This window comes from Myiozetetes cayanensis, unplaced genomic scaffold, assembly GCF_022539395.1.
Source record: "Myiozetetes cayanensis isolate MyiCay16 unplaced genomic scaffold, myiCay2020 scf892, whole genome shotgun sequence".
NCBI classification, from domain to species: Eukaryota; Metazoa; Chordata; class Aves; order Passeriformes; family Tyrannidae; genus Myiozetetes; species Myiozetetes cayanensis.
The window spans coordinates 53-18,531 of NW_026088177.1; the positions used below are offsets into that span (position 1 = coordinate 53).

Genomic DNA, 18,479 nt, shown 5'->3' on the forward strand with positions numbered 1-18,479 from the left:
AGGGTCTCTAGGGTGCTCTATGGGTGTCCCTGTCCCCCCCAGGGGTCTATAGGGTCTGTAGGGTCTGTAGGGTGCTCTATGGGTGTCCCTGTCCCCCCCCAGGGGTCTGTGGGGGTCTATAGGGTCTGTAGAGTGCTCTATGGGTGTCCCTGTCCCCCCCAGGGGTCTCTGGGGGTCTGTAGGGTCTCTAGGGTGCCCCTGTCCCCCCCAGGGGTCTGTAGGGTCTGTAGGGTGCTCTATGGGTGCCCCTGTCCCCCCAGGGGTCTGTGGGGGTCTGTAGGGTCTGTAGGGTGCTCTATAGATGTCCCTGTCCTCCCCAAGGGTCTGTGGGGGTGTCCCCCCAGGGTCTGTCCCTGCTGACCCATCTGCTGTCGGCGCTGGCCGGGGGGCGGCTGCTCGGGGTGCTGCAGGTACGGGGGATGGGGGGGCTCTATAGGGGCTGTGGGGGGTTGGAGGGGCTCTATGGGGGCTGTAGGGGGGCTATGGGGGTTGGGGGGCTCTATGGGGGCTGTAAAGGGGGCATGGGGGTGTATGGGAGCTATAGGGGCTGGGGGCTATGGGGGTGGGGTCTCTAGGGGCGGTGGGGCTCTAGCGGGTTATAGGAGGGTTATTGGGGCTGTTTGGTGGGGGTGGGGGGGCCATAGGTGCTTTAGGGGGCTTTGGGGGCTGTAGGGGGCTGTTTGGGGGCTCTGGGGGCTGTTTGGGGGAGCTCTGGGGGCTGTAGGGGCTGTTTGGGGGCTCTGGGGGCTGTTTGGGGAGCTCTGGGGGGCTGTTTGGGGAGGCTATGGGGGCTGTTTGGGAGGCTATGGGGGCTGTAGGGTGCTTTTAGGGGGCTGTGGGAGATTTAGGGGCTGTTTTGGGGGTCCTGTGGCTCCAGGGGTCCCCCTGTGACCCCCTCTCTCCACAGGGGGCCGGATTTGGGGCGTCCCTGGGGGTGGGCGCCGTCCTGAGAACTCTGCTGGGGACCCCGGGACCCCGGACTCATCGCCCCCACCCCCAGGTGAGGGGGCTTTGGGAGGTTTGGGGGTGGGAGGTTTGAGGGGGCTTTGAAGGGTTTGGGGGCTTCAAGTTGCGGGTAGTTGAGGTTTGGGGGCAGGAGGGATTTGGGGAGGTTTGAGGGTGGTCTGGGGGATTTTGGGGGTGTGAAGTTTAGGGGGGATTTTGAGGGGGATGTGAAGTTTAGGGGGGATTTTGAGGGGGTGTGAAGTTTAGGGGGGTTTGAGGGGGTGTGACGTTTAGGGGTGTTTGGGGGGATTTTGGAGGGATGGGAGGTTTGAGGATGTTCTGGGGGGATTTTGGGGGGATTTTGAGGGGGATGTGAAGTTTTGGGGGGGATTTTGAGGGGGAGGGGAGGTTTGAGGGTGTTCTGGGGTGCCCAGGGGATTTTTGCGGGGGGGCTTCAGGTTGAGGGTTGAGTTTGTGGGAGTGTTTAGGGGCTCTGGGGAGCCTTGGGTGGAGTTTGAGGGATATTTGAGGAGGCTGATTTTTGGGGGGTATTTTTGGGGGGCTAAAACTGTTTGGGGGGGGGCTTTGAGGGGATTTTGAGGCGACTGGAGGGGGCTGGGGGAGCCTCAAAGGGGTTGAGGGAGCTTGGGGGGCTCGTGGAGGGTCTGGGGGTGTCCCCAGCTCCTCCACCAAGACCCCAAAATCCCCCCCAGTGGCCTGGCCAGCATCGCCCGCACCCTGAGCGTCCAGCAGCGCTTCTGGAGCTGCCTGCGCAGCCTCGGTGAGGGGGGGCCCCAAATGGGGGGGGGACACCCCAAAATCCCGGGGAGAATCCTTTGAACCCCCTGAAACTCGAAAAGAGGCGTTGGGGGACACTCTAGGCCCCGTTGCTAAGGTGGCCATCTTGGTTGCTAGGGCGCCATTTTGGCTCCCTTTAGGGACCCTCAAAAAGTCCCTTCAGGGACCACCAAAATGCCCTCAAGGATCCCCAACGCCTTCTTCAGGGCCCAGGGACCCCAAAACCCCATGAGGGCCCTTTGAACCCCCCGAAAACTCAAGGGGAGGCTTTGGGGGTCAGACTAGACCCCGTTGCTAGGGTGGCCATGTTGGTTGCTAGGGTGCCATCTTGGCTCCCCTCAGGGCCCCTCAAAATCGCCTCAAGGAACAACCAAATCCCCTTGAGGATCCTGAAAACCTACTTCAAGGATCCTCAAAATCCTGGGAGTACCTTTTGGAGTACTCTCAAAAGTCAAAAGGAGGCTTTGGGTGACACTTTAGGCTCTGTTGCTAAGGCACTGTCTTGGTTGCTAGGGCGCCATCTTGGTTCCCATTAGGGGCCCTCCAAATGTCCTTTCAGGGACCCCCCCAAATCCCCTCGAGGATCCCCAAGACCTTCCTCAGAGAACCCAAAATCCCATGAGAACCCTTTAAATCCCCCAAAACTCAAGAGGAGGCTTTTGGGGGATACTCTAGGTCCCGTTTTTGGGACGCCACATTGGTTGCTGGGGCGCCATCTTGGCTCCCTTCAGGGCCCCTCAAAAACTCCCTTCAATGCCCCCACCAAATCCCCTCGAGGATCCCCAACACCTTCTTCAGGGCCCAGGGACCCCAAAGCCCCGTGAGGGTCCTTTGAACCCCCTGAAAACTCAAGGGGAGGCTTTGGGGGTCAGACTAGACCCCGTTGCTAGGGTGGCCATGTTGGTTGCTAGGGCGACCATCTTGGCTCCCCTCAGGGCCCCTCAAAATCGCCTCAAGGAGCAACCAAATCCCCTCGAGGATCCCGAAAACCTACTTCAAGGATCCTCAAAATCCTGGGAGTACCTTTTGAAGTACTCTCAAAAGTCAAAAGGAGGCTTTGGGTGACACTTTAGGCTCTGTTGCTAAGGCACTGTCTCAGTTGCTAGGGCGCCATCTTGGTTCCCATTAGGGACCCTCAAAATGTCCCTTCAGGGACCCCCCCAAATCCCCTCGAGGATCCCCAAGACCTTCTTCAGAGAACCCAAAATCCCATGAGAACCCTTTAAATCCCCCAAAACTCAAGAGGAGGCTTTGGGGGATGCTCTAGATCCCATTTTTGGGGTGCCACATTGGTTGCTGGGGCGCCATCTTGGCTCCCCTTAGGGCCCCTCAAAAACTCCCTTCAATGCCCCCACCAAATCCCCTCGAGGATCCCCAAGATGTTCTTCAGGGCCCAGGGACCCCAAAACCCCGTGAGGGCCCTTTGAACCCCCCGAAAACTCAAGGGGAGGCTTTGGGGGTCAGACTAGACCCCGTTGCTAGGGCACCATCTTGGTTGCTAGGGCGCCATCTTGGCTCCCCTCAGGGCCCCTCAAAATTGCCTCAAGGACCACCCAAATGCCCTCAAGGATCCCCAAATCCAACTTCAAGGATTCTCAAAATCCTGGGATGATCTTCTGCATCCTCTTCAAAAGTCAAGAGCAGGCTTTGGGGGACATTCTGGGTCCCACTTAGCAATCTAAGGCAGCATCTTGGTTGCTCGGGCGCCATCTTGGCTCCCTTCAGGGCCCCTCAAAAACTCCATTCAATGCCCCCACCAAATCCCCTCGAGGATCCCCAACACCTTCTTTAGAGTCCAGGGACCCCAAAGCCCCGTGAGGGCCCTTTGAACCCCCTGAAAACTCAAGGGAGGTTTTAGGGGTCAGACTAGACCCCGTTGCTAGGGTGGCCATGTTGGTTGCTAGGGCGCCATCTTGGCTCCCCTCAGGGCCTCCCCCCCCCCAAAATCCCCTCAGGGACCCCCCCAAAAAGGGGGGCAGGGACATATTTTGGACCCCCCCTTGAGGTGCCCCCTCACAGAGCTCGAGGAGGAAGAAGAGGATGAGGAACAGGACGAGGAAGAGGAAGAAGAACCAGAGCCAGAAGTGGGGGAGGAAGAGGAACAGGAGGAGGAGGAGGAGGAGGAGGAAGAGCCTGAGGGGGATGGAGCCCCCCCGGAGCCCCCCCTGGGGATCCCTCCGAGACTCCTGGGCCCCCGAGTGGGGCTGGTTTATGACCCCCGGATGGAGGAGCACAGGAACACCTGGGACAGGTGAGGGGAGTGCTGGAATTTGGGGGCCCTGAGGGGGTTTGGGGCCTGAGGGTGCCTGGGATCCTGAGGGAATTTGGGGTCCTGAGTTTTGGGGCTAATTTTGGGGGTTGGGGTATTTTAGAGGCACAACCAGCACCCTGAGATCCCCGCAGTGCCTGCCCTGGGGGGGTTGGTTTGGGGGTTATTTTGGGGTGTATTTGGGGGTTCTTTTGGGTTTATTTTGTGTTAATTTGTGGTGTTCTGGGCGCAGCCAGCACCCCGAGTCCCCGCAGTGCTTGCCCCAGGGGGGTTGGTTTGGGGGTTAATTTGGGGGTTGATTTGGGATTGATTTGGGGGTTATTTGGGATGTAATTTGGGGTTGATTTGGGCGTTATTTTGGAGTTAATTTGGGGGTTATTGTAGATTAATTTTGGTGTTATTTTGGGTTGATTTTGGGTTAATTTTTCATGTTTTGGGCGCAGCCAGCACCCCGAGTCCCCGCAGCGCCTGCCCCGGGGGGGTTGGTTTGGGGGTTATTTTGGGGGTTATTTGGGGGTTATTTGGGATGTATTTGGAGTTAATTTGGGGAGTTATTTTGGTTTGTATTTGGGGGTTATTTTGGGTTAATTTTGGGTTAATTTGTCATGTTCTGGGCACAGCCAGCACCCCGAGTCCCCACAGCGCCTGCCCCGGGGGGGTTGGTTTGGGGGTTGGTTTGGGGGTTAATTTGGGGGTTATTTTGGGTTAATTTTGGGTTAATTTTTGGTGTTCTGGGCACAGCCAGCACCCCGAGTGCCCGCAGCGCCTGCCCCGAGGGGGTTGGTTTGGGGGTTGGTTTGGGGGTTATTTTGGGTTGATTTGGGGTTATTTGGGGTGTAATTTGGGGTTGTTTTGGGGGTTATTTTGGGGTGTATTTGGGGGTTATTTTGGGGTGTATTTGGGGGTTATTTTGGGATTGATTTGGGGGTTATTTTGTGTTAATTTGTGGTGTTTTGGGCACAGCCAGCACCCCGAGTCCCCGCAGCGCCTGCCCCGGGGGGGTTGGTTTGGGGGTTATTTTGGGGGTTATTTGGGGTTATTTTGGGTTAATTTAGGGTTAATTTTGGGTTAATGTTTTGGGCACAGCACAGCCAGCACCCCGAGTCCCCGCAGCGCCTGCCCCGGGTGCTGCAGCGCCTGCAGGAGTTGGGGCTCGCCCAGCGCTGTCTGAGGGTGCCCCCCAGACCCGCCCCCCCCCGGGCCCTGCGCGCCGTCCACACGTGAGGGGGGACCCACGGGGGGGCCCGTGGGCTGGGGGCGGGGAGGGCCTGGGGGTTGGGGTGCAGGGGGTCTCTGTGGGGTGGGGGGCTGTGGGGTCCCAGGGGTCCCCGCCTCCCCATGCCCCTCCCTGCACCCCTGGGAGCTGTGGGGGAGGGTTTGGGGGGCTCTGTGGGAGGTTTGGGGGCATTTGGTGGTTCCTGACGGGGGGTTTTGGGAGGGTCCGTGATGGGGGGGCTCCCTGACAGGGGATTTGGGGGGAATCTGGGGGATCCTGCCGGGGTTTTTGGGGGTCCCAGACCTGTGTGTCCCCCCCAGCCATGCCCACGTGCAGACCCTGTCCCAGACCCCTTCCCTGTGCCCCTGGGAGCTGGGAGGGGGTTTGGGGGGGTTTATGGGTGATTTTGGTGGGTGTTTGGGGGTCCCTGACCCCCCCCCGTATCCCCCCCAGCCGTGCCCACGTGCAGACCCTGTCCCGGACCCCCATCCTTAATCCTTGGGAGCTGGGGGGCTTTGGGGTGTCTGGGTGAGGTTTGGGGTGATGGGGTGTGTTTTTGGGGGTCCCTGACTCCCCCCTTTCCCCCCCAGCCGTGCCCACGTGCAGACCCTGTCCTGGACCCTCACCCTGCATCCCCGGGAACTGTGGGGGTTTGGGGTGATGGGGTGGGTTTTTGGGGGTCCCTGACCTGTGTGTCCCCCCCAACCGTGCCCACGTGCAGACTCCTGTCCCGGACCCCATCCCTGCAGCCCTGGGAGCTGGGGGGGGGTTGGGGGTCTGTGTGAGATTTGGGGGTCTGTGTGAGGTTTGGGGTGATAGGGTGGATGTTGGGGTCCCTGTCTCCCCTCCCAACCGTGCCCACGTGCAGACCCTGTCCTGGACCCCCATCCCTGTGCCCCTGGGAGCTGGGAGGCTTGGGGGTGGGTTTTTGGGGGTCCCTGACCTGTGTCCTTCCCCCTAGCCGTGCCCACGTGCAGACGCTGTCCTGGACCCTCACCCTGCATCCCTGGGAGCTGTGGGGGGGGTTTGGGGTGATGGGGTGGGTTTTTGGGGGTCCCTGACCCCCTCCATGTCCCCCCCAGCCGTGCCCACGTGCAGACCCTGTCCTGGACCCCCACCCTGCATCCCTGGGAGCTGGGAGGGGGTTTGGGGTGATGGGGTGTGTTTTGGGGGTCCCTGACTCCCCCCTGTGTCCCCCCCAGCCGTGCCCACGTGCAGACCCTGTCCTAGACCCCACCCTGCAGCCCCGGGAGCTGTGGATGGTCTGGGTGTCTGGGTGAGGTTTGGGGTGATGGGGTGGGTTTTTGGGGGTCCCTGACTCCCCTCCATGTCCCCCCCAGCCGTGCCCACGTGCAGACCCTGTCCTGGACCCCCACCCTGCATCCCTGGGAGCTGGGGGTTTTGGGGTGTCTGGGTGAGGTTTGGGGGTGTCTGGGTGAGGTTTGGGGTGATGGGGTGGGTTTTTGGGAGTCCCTGACCCCCTCCATGTCCCCCCAGCCGTGCCCACGCAGCAGACGCTGTCCCAGACCCCATCCCTGCGTCCCTGGGAGCTGTGGGGGCTTGGGGTGTCTGGGTGAGGTTTGGGGGTCTCTGACTCCTCTGTGTCCCCCAGCCGTGCCCATGTGCAGACGCTGTCCCGGACCCCCTCCCTGTGGCCCTGGGAGCTGGGTGGGGTTTGGAGGGTTGGTTTTTGAGGGTCCCTGACTCCCCCCTGTGTCCCCCCCAGCCGTGCCCACGTGCAGACGCTGTCCCAGACCCCGTCCCTGCGGCCCCGGGAGCTGCGGGCGCTGTCCCAGCGCTACAACAGCCTCTACCTGTGCCCACAGTCCCACCCCTGTGCCCGCCTGGCCGCGGGGGGCCTGCGAGGCCGTCACGGCCGTCATCAGGGGACAGGTGGGACATGGGGGACATGGGGACATGGGGGGCAGGTGAGACATGCGGGGACATGGGGGACAGGGGGACATGGGGGACAGGTGGGACATGGGGGACATGGGGGGACATGGGGGACATGGGGGACATGGGGACATGGGGTGCCTGCGAGGCCGTCAGTGCCGTCATCAGGGGACAGGTGGGACATGGGGACATGGGGGACATGGGGGACATGGGGGTTATGGGGACATGGGACATGGGGGCTCAGGGGGACATGGACGGGGCCTGCGAGGCCGCCAGTGCTGTCATCAGGGGACAGGTGGGACATGGGCGGGCTATGGGGACATGGTGAGACATGGGGGGGTCACAGGGACATGGGGAGACATGGGGACAGGGGCGGGGCCTGCAAGGCCATCAGTGCTGTCATCAGGGGACAGGTGGGACACAGGGGGGTCACAGGGACATGGGGGGGTCACAGGGACATGGGGAGATCAGGGGGACACGAGGGGGATCCCAGGGAGGGGATCGTAGGATGGGATTGGGGGAGTGGTCCCCGCGTATCCCTGAGGTTCCCAGTGGGGTTTGGGGATCCCTGGGGGGTTCTGTGGATCCCTGTGGGGTTTGGGGGTCCCCATGACCCCCCCATGTCCCCCCAGGTTCACTCTGCCCTGGCCGTGCTGCGCCCCCCCAGCCACCACGCCCGCCGGGGGTCCCTGGGGGGTTTGGGGGTCCCTGCGGGGCTTTTGGGCCCTGTGGGGTCTGCCTGTGGGCTTTGGGGTCTCTGTGGGGTTTGGGGGTCCCCATGACCCCCCCGTGCCCCCCCAGGTTCACTCCACCCTGGCCGTGCTGCACCCCCCTGGCCATGGGGTTTGGGGGGGTCCCTATGGGGTTCTGCGGATCCCTATGGGATCTGGGGGGTCCCATTGGGGTTTGGGGGGTCCCTATGGGGTTTTGGGGGTCTCTGTGGGGTTCTGTGGATCCCTATGGGGTCCCTGAGCCCCCCTGACCCCCCTTGCCCCCCCAGGTTCGCTCTGCCCTGGCCATGCTGCGCCCCCCAGGCCACCACGCCCGCCGGGGGTCCGCGGGGGGTTTGGGGGGGTCCCAATGGTGTTTGGGGGTCCCCCTGACCCCCTTGCCCCCCAGGTCTCGCGCCTGCCCTGGCCATGCTGCGCTCCCAGGCCACCACGCGCCGCCGGGGTCCGCGGGGGTTTGGGGGTCCTAATGGTTTGGGTCTCCCCTGACCCTTGCCCCCCAGGTTCGCTTCTGCCCTGGCTATGCTGCGCCCCCAGGCCACCAACACCTGGCCGGGGGTCCGCGGGGGTTTGGGGGGTCCCTATGGGGTTTGGGTCTCTTGAGCCCCCTGACCCCCCTGTCCCCCCAGGTTCGCTCTGCCCTGGTCGTGCTGCGCCCCCCAGGCCACCACGCCTGCCGGGGGTCCGCGGGGGGTTTAGGGGGTCCCTATGGGGTTTGGGGGTCTCTGTGGGGTTTGGGGGGTCCCTATGGGGTTTTGGGGTCCCTATGGGGTTTGAGAGTCCCCCTGTGACCCCCAGGTTCGCTCTGCCCTGGCCGTGCTGCGCCCCCCCGGCCACCACGCCTGCCAGGGGTCCGTGGGGTTTGGGGATCCCTATGGGATCTGGGGTCACAGGGGGTTTTTGAGGATCCCTATGGGGTTTGGGGTTCCTGAGCCCTCTGTCCCCCAGGTCCGCTCTGCCCTGGCCGTGCTGGCGCCCCTAGGCCACCACACCCGCCGGGGGTCCGCGGGGTTTCTGCCTCTTCAACAACGTGGGGTGGCCGCCGACACGCCCAGCGCCTGGCTGGGACCCCCTCAGGTACGGGGGCTGGGGGCACGGGGGTCAGGGGACTCAGACTCTCAACACTCTCACCCCACCCCCCAGGGTGCTGATCGTGACTGGGACGCTCACCACGGGAACGGCACCCAGGAGATCTTCGAGGACGACCCCAGGTGGGCAGGGGGGCTTTGGGGGCTTTGGTGGGGCTGGGGGCTTTGGGGGAGTCCAGGGGTTGATTTGGGGTACTGGGGAGGGGCCTGGGGGATTTTAGGGGTCTGGAGGCTTTGAGGGGGTCTGGGGGCACTGGGGGTCTCAGGGGGCTGGAGGGGCTTTGGGGGGTACTGGGGGATTGGGGGATTTAGGGGGTCTAGAGGGCTTTGAGGGGTCTTGGGGGCATTGGGGGTCTCAGGGGCTGGAGGGGCTTAGGGAGGTCTTTGGGGTACTGGGGAGGAGCCTGGGGGCTGGAGGGATTTTAGGGGGCTGGAGGGGCTTTGGGGGTCCTGGGGCTATTTGGGTATTGGGAGAGGGTTCTGGGGAGACTGGGGGTATCTTTCCGGGGGCTGAGGGGCTTTGGGGGATTCTGGGGTCTTTGGGGTACTGGGGAAGGGTCCTGGGGGATTGAGGATTTTATGGGGGCTGGAGGGGCTCTGGGGGCCTGGGGGTATTTGGGGTCTGGGGGGGTGTCCTGGTGGTCCCTGACCCCCCTTTATCCCCCCAGTGTCCTGTACGTGTCCCTGCCCTGCTCTGGGGGGATTCCAGGGGTTATTCTGGGGTCTCAGAGGGGTCCCTGACCCCCCCCATTTCCCCTCCCAGTGTCCTGTACGTGTCCCTGCCCTGCTCTGGGGGTCTCTGGGGGTCTCAGGGGTTATTTTGGGGTCCCAGGGGGTCTCAGGGGTTATTTTGGGGTCCCTGACCCCCCCATTTCCCCCCCCAGTGTCCTGTACGTGTCCCTGCACAACTCTGGGGGTCTCAGGGGGTCTCAGGGGTTATTTTGGGGTCTCAGGGGTTATTTTGGGGTCCCAGGGGTTATTTTGGGGTCTCAGGGGGTCTCAGAGGGGTCCCTGGTGGTCCCTGACCCCCCCCTCTCCCCTCCCCCAGTGTCCTGTACGTGTCCCTGCCCTGCTCTGGGGGTCTCAGGGGTTATTTTGGGGTCTCAGGAGGTCCTAGGGGTATTTTGGGGGTCCTTGACCTCTATTTCCCCCAGTGTCCTGTACGTGTCCCTGGCCCTTCTTTGGGGTCCTAGGGTTATTTCAGGTCCCTGACTCCCTGTCCCCCCAGTGTCCTGTACGTGTCCCTGCCCTTCTTTGGGGGTCCCAGGGGTTATTTTGGGGTCTCAGAGGGGTCCCTGACCCCCCTGTCCCCCCCAGTGTCCTGTACGTGTCCCTGCACCGCCACGACGGCTCCTTCTTCCCGGGGGGCTCGGGGGGGTCCCCGCGGCGCCGGGGGAGGGGTCCCGGCACCGGCTTCACCCTCAACGTGGGCTGGGGGGGGCCCAGGGTGGGGGACCCCGAGTACCTGCTGGCCATGACCCGCCTCGTGCTGCCCGTGGCCTGCCAGGTGGGCATGGGGGGCATTTGGGGGCTGGGGCATTTGGGGGCCTGGGGGAGTTTGGGGGTCCTGGGGGATTTATGGGGGATTTGTGGGGGATTTAGAGTCCTAGGGGGCTTTGGGAGCTTCTGAGGAGGCTTGGGGGCTTTGGAGGATTTGGGGGTCCTGGGGGATTTGGGGGCTTTGAGGATCTTGGGGCTTGGAGGATCTGGGGTTGGGGGAATTAGGGTCCTGGGGGTATTTGGGGGTTCTGAGGAGGCTTGGGGGTCCTGGGGGATTTGGGGGTTTGGAGGGGATTTGGGGGCTGGGGGCATTTGAGGGGTCCTGGGGTGTTTGGGGGTCCTGGGGGATTTGGGTGGTCCGGGGTGGGGGCTTTGGGGGTCCTTGGGGGCTTTGGGGGTTTCTGAGGAGGTCTGTGGGGGGCTTTTGGAGGGGTCCTGGGGGATTTGGGGGTCCTGGGGGCTTTAGGGTGGGGTTGGGGGGTTTGGAGGAGTCCGGGGGATTTGGGGGTCCTGAGGGGGCTTTGGGAGGTCCTAGGGTGGTTTTGGGGTGGTTTGGGGGTCCTGGGGTGATTTGGTGGGGTTTGGGGGGGTCCTGGGGTAGTTTGGTGGGGATTTTGGGGGTCCTGGGTTGAGGGGGGTTTGGGGCTCCTGGGGTGGTTTGGGGGACCTAGGGGTTTGGGGGTCCTGGGTGGCTTTGGGGTGTCCTGGGGGATTTGGGGTGGGGGTTTGGGGGTCCTGGGGTGGTTTGGGGGGCTTGGGGGCTCCTGGGTCTGAGGGCGGGTTTTGGGGGTCCTGGGGTGGTTTTGGGGGGTGTCGGGAGGTCCTGGGGTGGTTTGAGGGGTGCTGGGGTGGCTTGGGGGGAATTTGGGGGTCCTGGGGCAGCTTTGGGGGTCCTGGGGTGGTCTGGGGGTCCAGGGGTGATTTGGAGGTGGTTTTGGGGTCCTGGGGTGAGGGGGTAGTTTTGGGGGTCCTGGGTGGTTTTGTGGTGGGTTTTTGGGGGTCCTGGGGTGGTTTTGGGGGCTGGGGGTCCTGGGGTGTTTTGGGGGCTTTGGGGGTCCTGGGGTGGCTTGGGGGATCCTGGGTGGTTTGTGGGGTTCTGGGGGTCCTGGGGTGGTTTGGGGGTGGTTTGGGGGTCCTGGGGTGGTTTTGGTGGGGCTTTGAGGGTCCAGGGGTGGTTTTGGGGGCTTTTGGGGGATCCTGGGGGCTTTGGGGCTCTGGCTTGAGGGGGTTTTGGGGTGCTGAGGGTGGTTTTGGGTGGGGCTTTGGGGGTCCTGGGGTGGTTTTGGGGTGGGCTTTGGGGGTCCTGGGGTGGTTTTGGGGTGGTTTTGGGTGGTCCTGGTGTGAGGGGGTCCATAACCTCCACGCCCCCTGTGCCCCCAGCTTGCTCCGGAGCTGGTTCTGGTCTCGGCCGGGTCCGATGCGGGCCGGGGACCCCCTGGGGTAGCTTGTGTCCCCCCAGACCTGGGCTCATGACCCACCTGCTGGGGCGCTGGCGGGGCGGCTCGTCCTCGTGCTCTGAGGTCAGGGCTGGGGCCTGGGGGCTCGGGGCTGGGGGTCCTTGGGAGGGGTTTGGGGTCATTATTGGGGGTTTTGGGGATCCCTGGGAGGTTTGGGGGTCCCTGGGGAGGGGCTTGGGGTCATTATTGGGGTTTTGGGGATCCCTGGGAGGTTTGGGGGTCCTGGGGAGGGGTTTGGGGTCATTATTGGGGGCCTGGGGCATCGTGGGGTTAGGGGTCCTTGAGAGGGTTTGGGGTCATTATTGGGGGTTTGGGGGTCCCTGGGGGTTTGGGGCATTACTGGGGGTTTGGGGGATCCTTGGGGAGGCTCGGGTCCTTGAGGGGGTCTTGGGGTCCTTAATGGTGGGTTGGGAGGTCCCTTGGGGGTTTAGGTCATTATTGGGGGCTTGGGTTCCTTACTGGGGTTTTGGGGTCCTTATTGGGGGTTTTAGGGTCCTTACTGGGGTCTGAGGGGGTTTTGGGGTCCCTATTGGGGGTTGGGGGTCCATGGGGGGTTTGGGGTCATTATTGGGGGCTGAGGGGGTCCCTTGGGAGGGGTTTGGGGTCCTTGTGGTTTTTGGGGTTCTTATTGGGGGTTTTGGGGTCATTATTGGGGTTGGGGGTCCTATTGGGGGTTTTGGGGTCTCTGGGGGTCTTGGGGTCCCTATTGGGGGTTGGGGGTCCTCACTGGGGTCTGAGGGACCCTGGGGGTCTTGGGAGGGGTTTTTGGGGTCCTTACTGGGGACTTGGGTCCCTGACTAGGGTTTTGGGGTCCTTATTAGGTTTTTTGGGGTCTCTATTGGGGGTTTGGAGGATCTTGGGTTCCTATTTAGGGTTTTGGGGGTCCCAGGGGGCTTGGAGGAGCCCTTGGGGGTCTTGGGGTCCCTGTTGGGAGGTTGGGGGTCCCGGGGAGGGGGCTGGGGTCCTTTCTTTAGGGCTTGGGGCCCCATAGGGGGCCTGGTCCCTATTTGGGGGGACCTTTAGGGTTTGGGGGTCCCCATTTGGGGGTGGGAGATTGGGGGGTCCTTTGGGGGGTTCCCTATGGAGGGTGGGTGGTCCCTATTTGGGGGTGGGAGATTTGGGGGTCCCTTTGAGGGGTTTGGGGGTCTCCCATTGGGGGCGGTGCCTGTGTGGGGGTCACTGTGGGGGTGTTCTGGGGTCTCTGGGGGTCTCTGACTGAGGGGGGTCCCCACAGGGCGGGCACAACCTGGGGTGATGGCGGAGGGGTGGGGCAGTGCCTGGGGTCCTGCTGGGAGACTCCCCACGCTGCCCCCCCTGGGGACCCCCAACCCACAGCCCTGAGAGCCCTGGGCAGGACCCTGAGAGCCCACCGGGGGTCCTGGAGCTGCCTGAGGCTGCCCAGGGGTGAGACCCCCCCCAAAACACCCCCAAAAACATCCCTGGGACCCCCAAACACCCCCTGGGACCCCCAAACACCCCCTGGGACCCCCAAACATCCCCAAAACCCCCCGGGACCCCCAAACCCTGAGAGCCCACTCGGGGTCCTGGAGCTGCCTGAGGGCTGCCCAGGGGTGAGACCCCCAAAATAACCCCACAAACATCCCTGGGACCCCTAAAAACATCTCTGGGACTCCCCAAAACATCCCTGGGACCCCCAAACCCCTGAGAGCCCACCGGGGGTCCTGGAGCTGCCTGAGGCTGCCCAGGGGTGAGACCCCCAAAACACCCCTAAAACATCCCTGGGACCCCAAAAACATCCCTGGGACTCCAAACATCCCCTGGGACCCCCAAAGCCTCCCATGGGACCCCTAAAAACCTCACCTGTGACCCCCAAAACCCCTGAGAGCCCACCGGGGGTCCTGGAGGTGCCTGAGGCTGCCCAGGGGTGAGACCCCCCAAAACACCCCCCAAAACCTCCCTAGGACCCCCAAACCCCCTGGGACCCCCCAAAACAGCCCCAACCTCCCCAGACCCCAAACATCCCCCAAAACCCCCTCATGGGACCCCAAAACCCCGACACAAGACACCCTCCCCCAGAGACCCCAAAACCCAGCCTGGCCCCACAGGGACCCCAAAGAGGGACCTCCAAACCCCAAAGAGGACCCCAGACCCTCCCCAGGACCCTCCAGACCCCAAAGAGGGACCCCCAGACCCCCCCAATCCCAGTCACCCCAAAGTCCCCCTAAAATCTCCCCCTCCCCTCCCCCCAGTTCCCAAACCAACCTCCCCCCCTCACAGTTGAGCCCCTCCCGGCGCCCCCCAAGGTGGAGGAGGGCGCCGATGACGTCACGCCCGCTGCCGATGACGTCACGCCCGCTGCCGATGACGTCACCGAGGCCACCATCGGCCGCTTGGGGGCGCTGCAGCTCCAAGACCCTCCTGGGGCGGGGCCGAGGCCGAGGGGCGGGGCTCTACAAGACCCCGCCCCTGTGGGCGGGGCCGAGGCCGGGGCTGGTGCTGCCCCCTGCTGGGGGGAGGACGAGGAGCTGGAGGAGGTAAAAGGGGGATTTTTGGGGGATTTTGGGTCCTGAGGGGTTTGGGGGTGGGGGTCTCATCTCAGGCCTTCAACACGTCGGGGTCTCTCCTCCTGATTTTGGGCGTCCTTCACCCTCAGATTTTGGGGTCTCCCTGAAATGGTTTTGGGGTTCCCCTTCCTCAGATCTGGGGTTCTCTCCCCCCTGGGATTTTGGGGTCCCTCCCCCCTATATTTAGGGCTGTCCCCCTACATTTTAGGGTGTCCTCCCGGGATTTTGGGGTTTCTCCCCCTCGGGATTTTGAGGTTTCTTCTCCCCAGGATTTTGGGGATTCTCCCCTCCAGAATTTTGGGGTGTCCTCTCCCCACAAGACCATCATAACCCCCTCCCCAGATTCAGGGCTGCCCCCTGCATTTTAGGGTGCCCCTCGGGATTTTGGGGTCCCTCCCCTCACATTTAGGGCTCCCATCCCCAGATTTTGGGGATCCTGCCTCAGTTTTGGGTGCCCCACCCCACTCCACTGGGTTCTCTCCCCCGGATTCCCCCTCCCCACTCCGATTTCGGGGTCCCCCCTCCTTGGGTTTTGGGGGTGTTTTTCCCCTCAATTTGGGGTCTCAACCCCCCCAAAATTTGGGCTCCCCCCCCAACACGCTGTGGTTCCTCCGGGCCGCCAGGGGGCGCTGTTCGCGGTGACGCCGCTGCCGGAGTGTCCCCACCTGGGGGCCGTGGCCCTCCCCTCCCCCTGGGTCCTGGGGTCCTGACCTCTCTGCGGCACCTGCGGGAGCCGCCGCGAGAACTGGCTGTGCCTCAGCTGCTACCAGGTGACAAAAACACCCTGAAATACCCCAAAATCACCCCAAAATACCCCAAAAATCAGCTTCTGCACCCCAAAATACCCCTAAAACACCCCAAAATACCCCTAAAACACCCCAAAATAACCCTAAATACCCCACAACTGGCTGTGCCTCAGCTGCTACCAGGTGACAAAAACACCCCAAAAATCAGCTTCTGCACCCCAAAATACCCCCAAAACACCCTAAAAATCAGCTTTTGCGCCCCAAAATACCCCTAAAACACCCCAAAAATCAGCTTCTGCACCCCAAAACACCCCAAAAATCAGCTTCTGCACCCCAAAATACCCCTAAAACACCCCTAAATACCCCCAAAACACCCCAAAAACACCCCTAAATACCCCAAAAAACACCCCAAAATAACCCTAAATACCCCACAACTGGCTGTGCCTCAGCTGCTACCAGGTGACAAAAACACCCTGAAATATCCCAAAACACCCCAAAACCCCAAAAATCAGCTTCTGCACCCCAAAATACCCCAAAATCACCCCAAAATACCCCAAAAATCAGCTTCTGCACCCCAAAATACCCCTAAAACACCCCAAAATACCCCTAAAACACCCCAAAATACCCCAAAATGCCCTTAAATACCCTACAACTGACCCTGCCTCAAGCTGCACCAGGTGACAAAAACACCCTGAAATATCCCAAAACACCCCAAAATACCCCAAAAATCAGCTTCTGCACCCCAAAATACCCAAAAATACTCCTAAACCACCCCAAAATACCCCAAAAACACCCCTAAATACCCCTCAACTGGCTGTGCCTCAGCTGCTACCAGGTGACAATACACCCTGAAATACCCCAAAATGCACCCCAAAATACCCCAAAATCAGCTTCTGCACCCCAAAATACCCCTAAAACACCCCAAAAATCAGCTTCTGCACCCCAAAATACCCCTAAAACACCCCTAAATACCCCCAAAACACCCCAAAAACACCCCAAAATACCCCTAAATACCCCACAACTGGCTGTGCCTCAGCTGCTACCAGGTGACAAAAACACCCCAAAAATCAGCTTCTGCACCCCTAAATACCCCCAAAACACCCCAAAAATCAGCTTCTGCACCCCTAAATACCCCCAAAACACCCCAAAATACCCCAAAACCGCCCAAAATACTCCTAAATACCCCACAACTGGCTGTGCCTCAGTTGCTACCAGGTGACAAAAACACCCTGAAATATCCCAAAATCACCCCAAAATACCCCAAAAATCAGCTTCTGCGCCCCAAAATACCCCAAAATCACCCCAAAATACCCCAAAAATCAGCTTCTGCACCCCAAAATACCCCCAAAACACCCCAAAAATCAGCTTCTGCACCCCAAAATACTCCTAAAACACCCCAAAATACCCCCAAATCACCCACAACTGGCTGTGCCTCAGCTGCTACCAGGTGACAAAAACACCCTGAAATACCCCAAACTACCCCAAAATCACCCCAAAAATCAGCTTCTGTGCCCCAAAATACCCCTAAAACACCCTAAAATACTCCTAAAATACCCCAAAACCACCCCTAAATACCCCACAGCTGGCTGTGCCTCAGCTGCTACCAGGTGAGGAACCCCAAAACCACCCCAGATCACCCCAAAATACCCCTAAATCACCCCAAAAGTCATCTTTGACACCTCAAACCCCCTCAAAACTCCCCTCAAACTCCCTCAGACCCCCTCAACCCCCCAAACCCCTTAAATCCCCCCAAACCCCCTTTAACCACCCCCTCAAACCCCTCCAACCCCCCTCAAACCCCTCCAACCCCCCTCAAACCCCCTCAAACCCCTCTCAAACCCTTTCCAAACCCTCCCAAACCTCCTCAAACCCCTCCAAATCCCCTCTCAAACCCCTTCAACCCCCTCCAACCCACTCAAACCCCTCAGACCCCCTCAAACCCCTCCAAACCCCCCGAAATCTCCTCAACCCCCCAAACTTTCCTCAAAATGCCCCAAAACCCCTTCAAACCCCCTCAAACCCTGCTAAACCCTTTCAATCCCCTCTAAACCCCCTCAAACCCCCTAAACCCCCTCAAACTCCCCCCAACCCCCCCAAATCCCCTCTAGATCCTCCCCCAAACGCCCCCTCAAAGCCCTCTCCAAACCCCCAAACGCTCTCAAACCCCCTAAACCTCCTCAAACCCTCTCTCAAATCCCCTCAAACCCCCTAAATCTTCTGCAGACCCCCTCAAACCACCCTCAACTCCCTAAACCCTCCCAAATCCCTCAAACCCCTCCAAATACCCCTCAAACCCCGCTAAACCCTTTCAATCCCCTCTAAACCCTCTCAGACGCCCCCAAACCCTCCCTAAACCCCTCCAACCCCCCCAACTCCCTCAAACCCCCTAAACCCTTTCAATCCCCTCTAAACTCCCTCTAACCCCCTCAAACCCCCTAAACCCCCAGAAAAACCCCCTCAAGCTCCCCCAACCCCCCAAATCCCCTCTAGACCCCCAAACCCCTCCAAACCCCCTCAAACCCCTCCTAAACCCCCCAAGCTCCCTCAAACCCCCACAACCCCCCAAACCCCCTAAACCCCCTCAGACCCCCTTGGAACCCCCTAACCCCCCCTTGTTGCCCCCAGGTGCTGTGCGGGCGCTACGTGGGGGGGCACATGCTGGAGCACGGGGGTCTCGGGACACCCTGGTGCTGAGCCTGCAGGACCTGGCAGGCGTAGGTGCTACTCCTGCGGGGGTACGTCATGAACCAGGTGGGTCTGGGGGTCCTGGGGGGTCACAGGGGTCAGGGGGGTCAGAGGGTCACAGGGTCCTGGTGCTACCCCTGCGGGGGGTACGTCATGAACCAGGTGGGTCTGGGGGTCCTGAGGGGCTGGGGGTCCTGGGGGATCACAGGCGGCCTGGTGCTACCCCTGTGGGGTACGTCATGAACCAGGTGGGTTTGGGGGTCCTGGAGGTCACAGGGGTCAGGGTCACAGGGGTCAGGGGGCACAGGGTCAGGGAGGGGTCCGTGTCGCACCCCATGAGTTTTGGGAGGCTGGGGGTCACAGAGGTCAGGGGGTCAGGGAGGGGGCCCATGTCCCACCCCATGAGTTTTGGGGGTCAGGGGTCAGGAGAGGGGACCCGTGTCCCACCCCATGAGTTTTTGGGGGTCAGGAGAGGGGACCCGTGTCCCACCCCATGAGTTTTGGGGGTCAGGGAGGGGGCCCGTGTCCCACCCCATGAGTTTTTGGGGGCTGGGGGATCAGGGGTGCTGGACAGAACCATTTGGGGGTTGGAGGTGGAAAGTTGGGATGAACCATTTTGGAATTGGGGG

At 61.7% G+C, this 18,479-nt stretch overlaps 1 protein-coding gene across 1 annotated transcript; it reads left to right on the forward strand.

The window, feature by feature from the left end:
• Nucleotides 1-321: 321 nt before the first annotated feature.
• On the forward strand, nt 322-17,879 carry LOC126652487 (histone deacetylase 6-like; the record flags this gene model as incomplete). The annotated part of the gene is given in 19 exon segments (XM_050339243.1): nt 322-410; nt 878-972; nt 974-1,000; nt 1,659-1,726; nt 3,763-3,994; nt 5,104-5,232; nt 6,955-7,089; nt 7,492-7,534; nt 8,122-8,182; nt 8,857-8,898; nt 8,964-9,060; nt 10,255-10,444; nt 11,818-11,872; nt 11,875-11,947; nt 13,129-13,298; nt 14,133-14,389; nt 15,043-15,189; nt 17,791-17,839; nt 17,842-17,879. Coding segments are annotated over 19 exon segments (1,997 nt in total), but the record flags the coding sequence as incomplete, so codon positions are not given.
• Nucleotides 17,880-18,479: the final 600 nt, after the last annotated feature.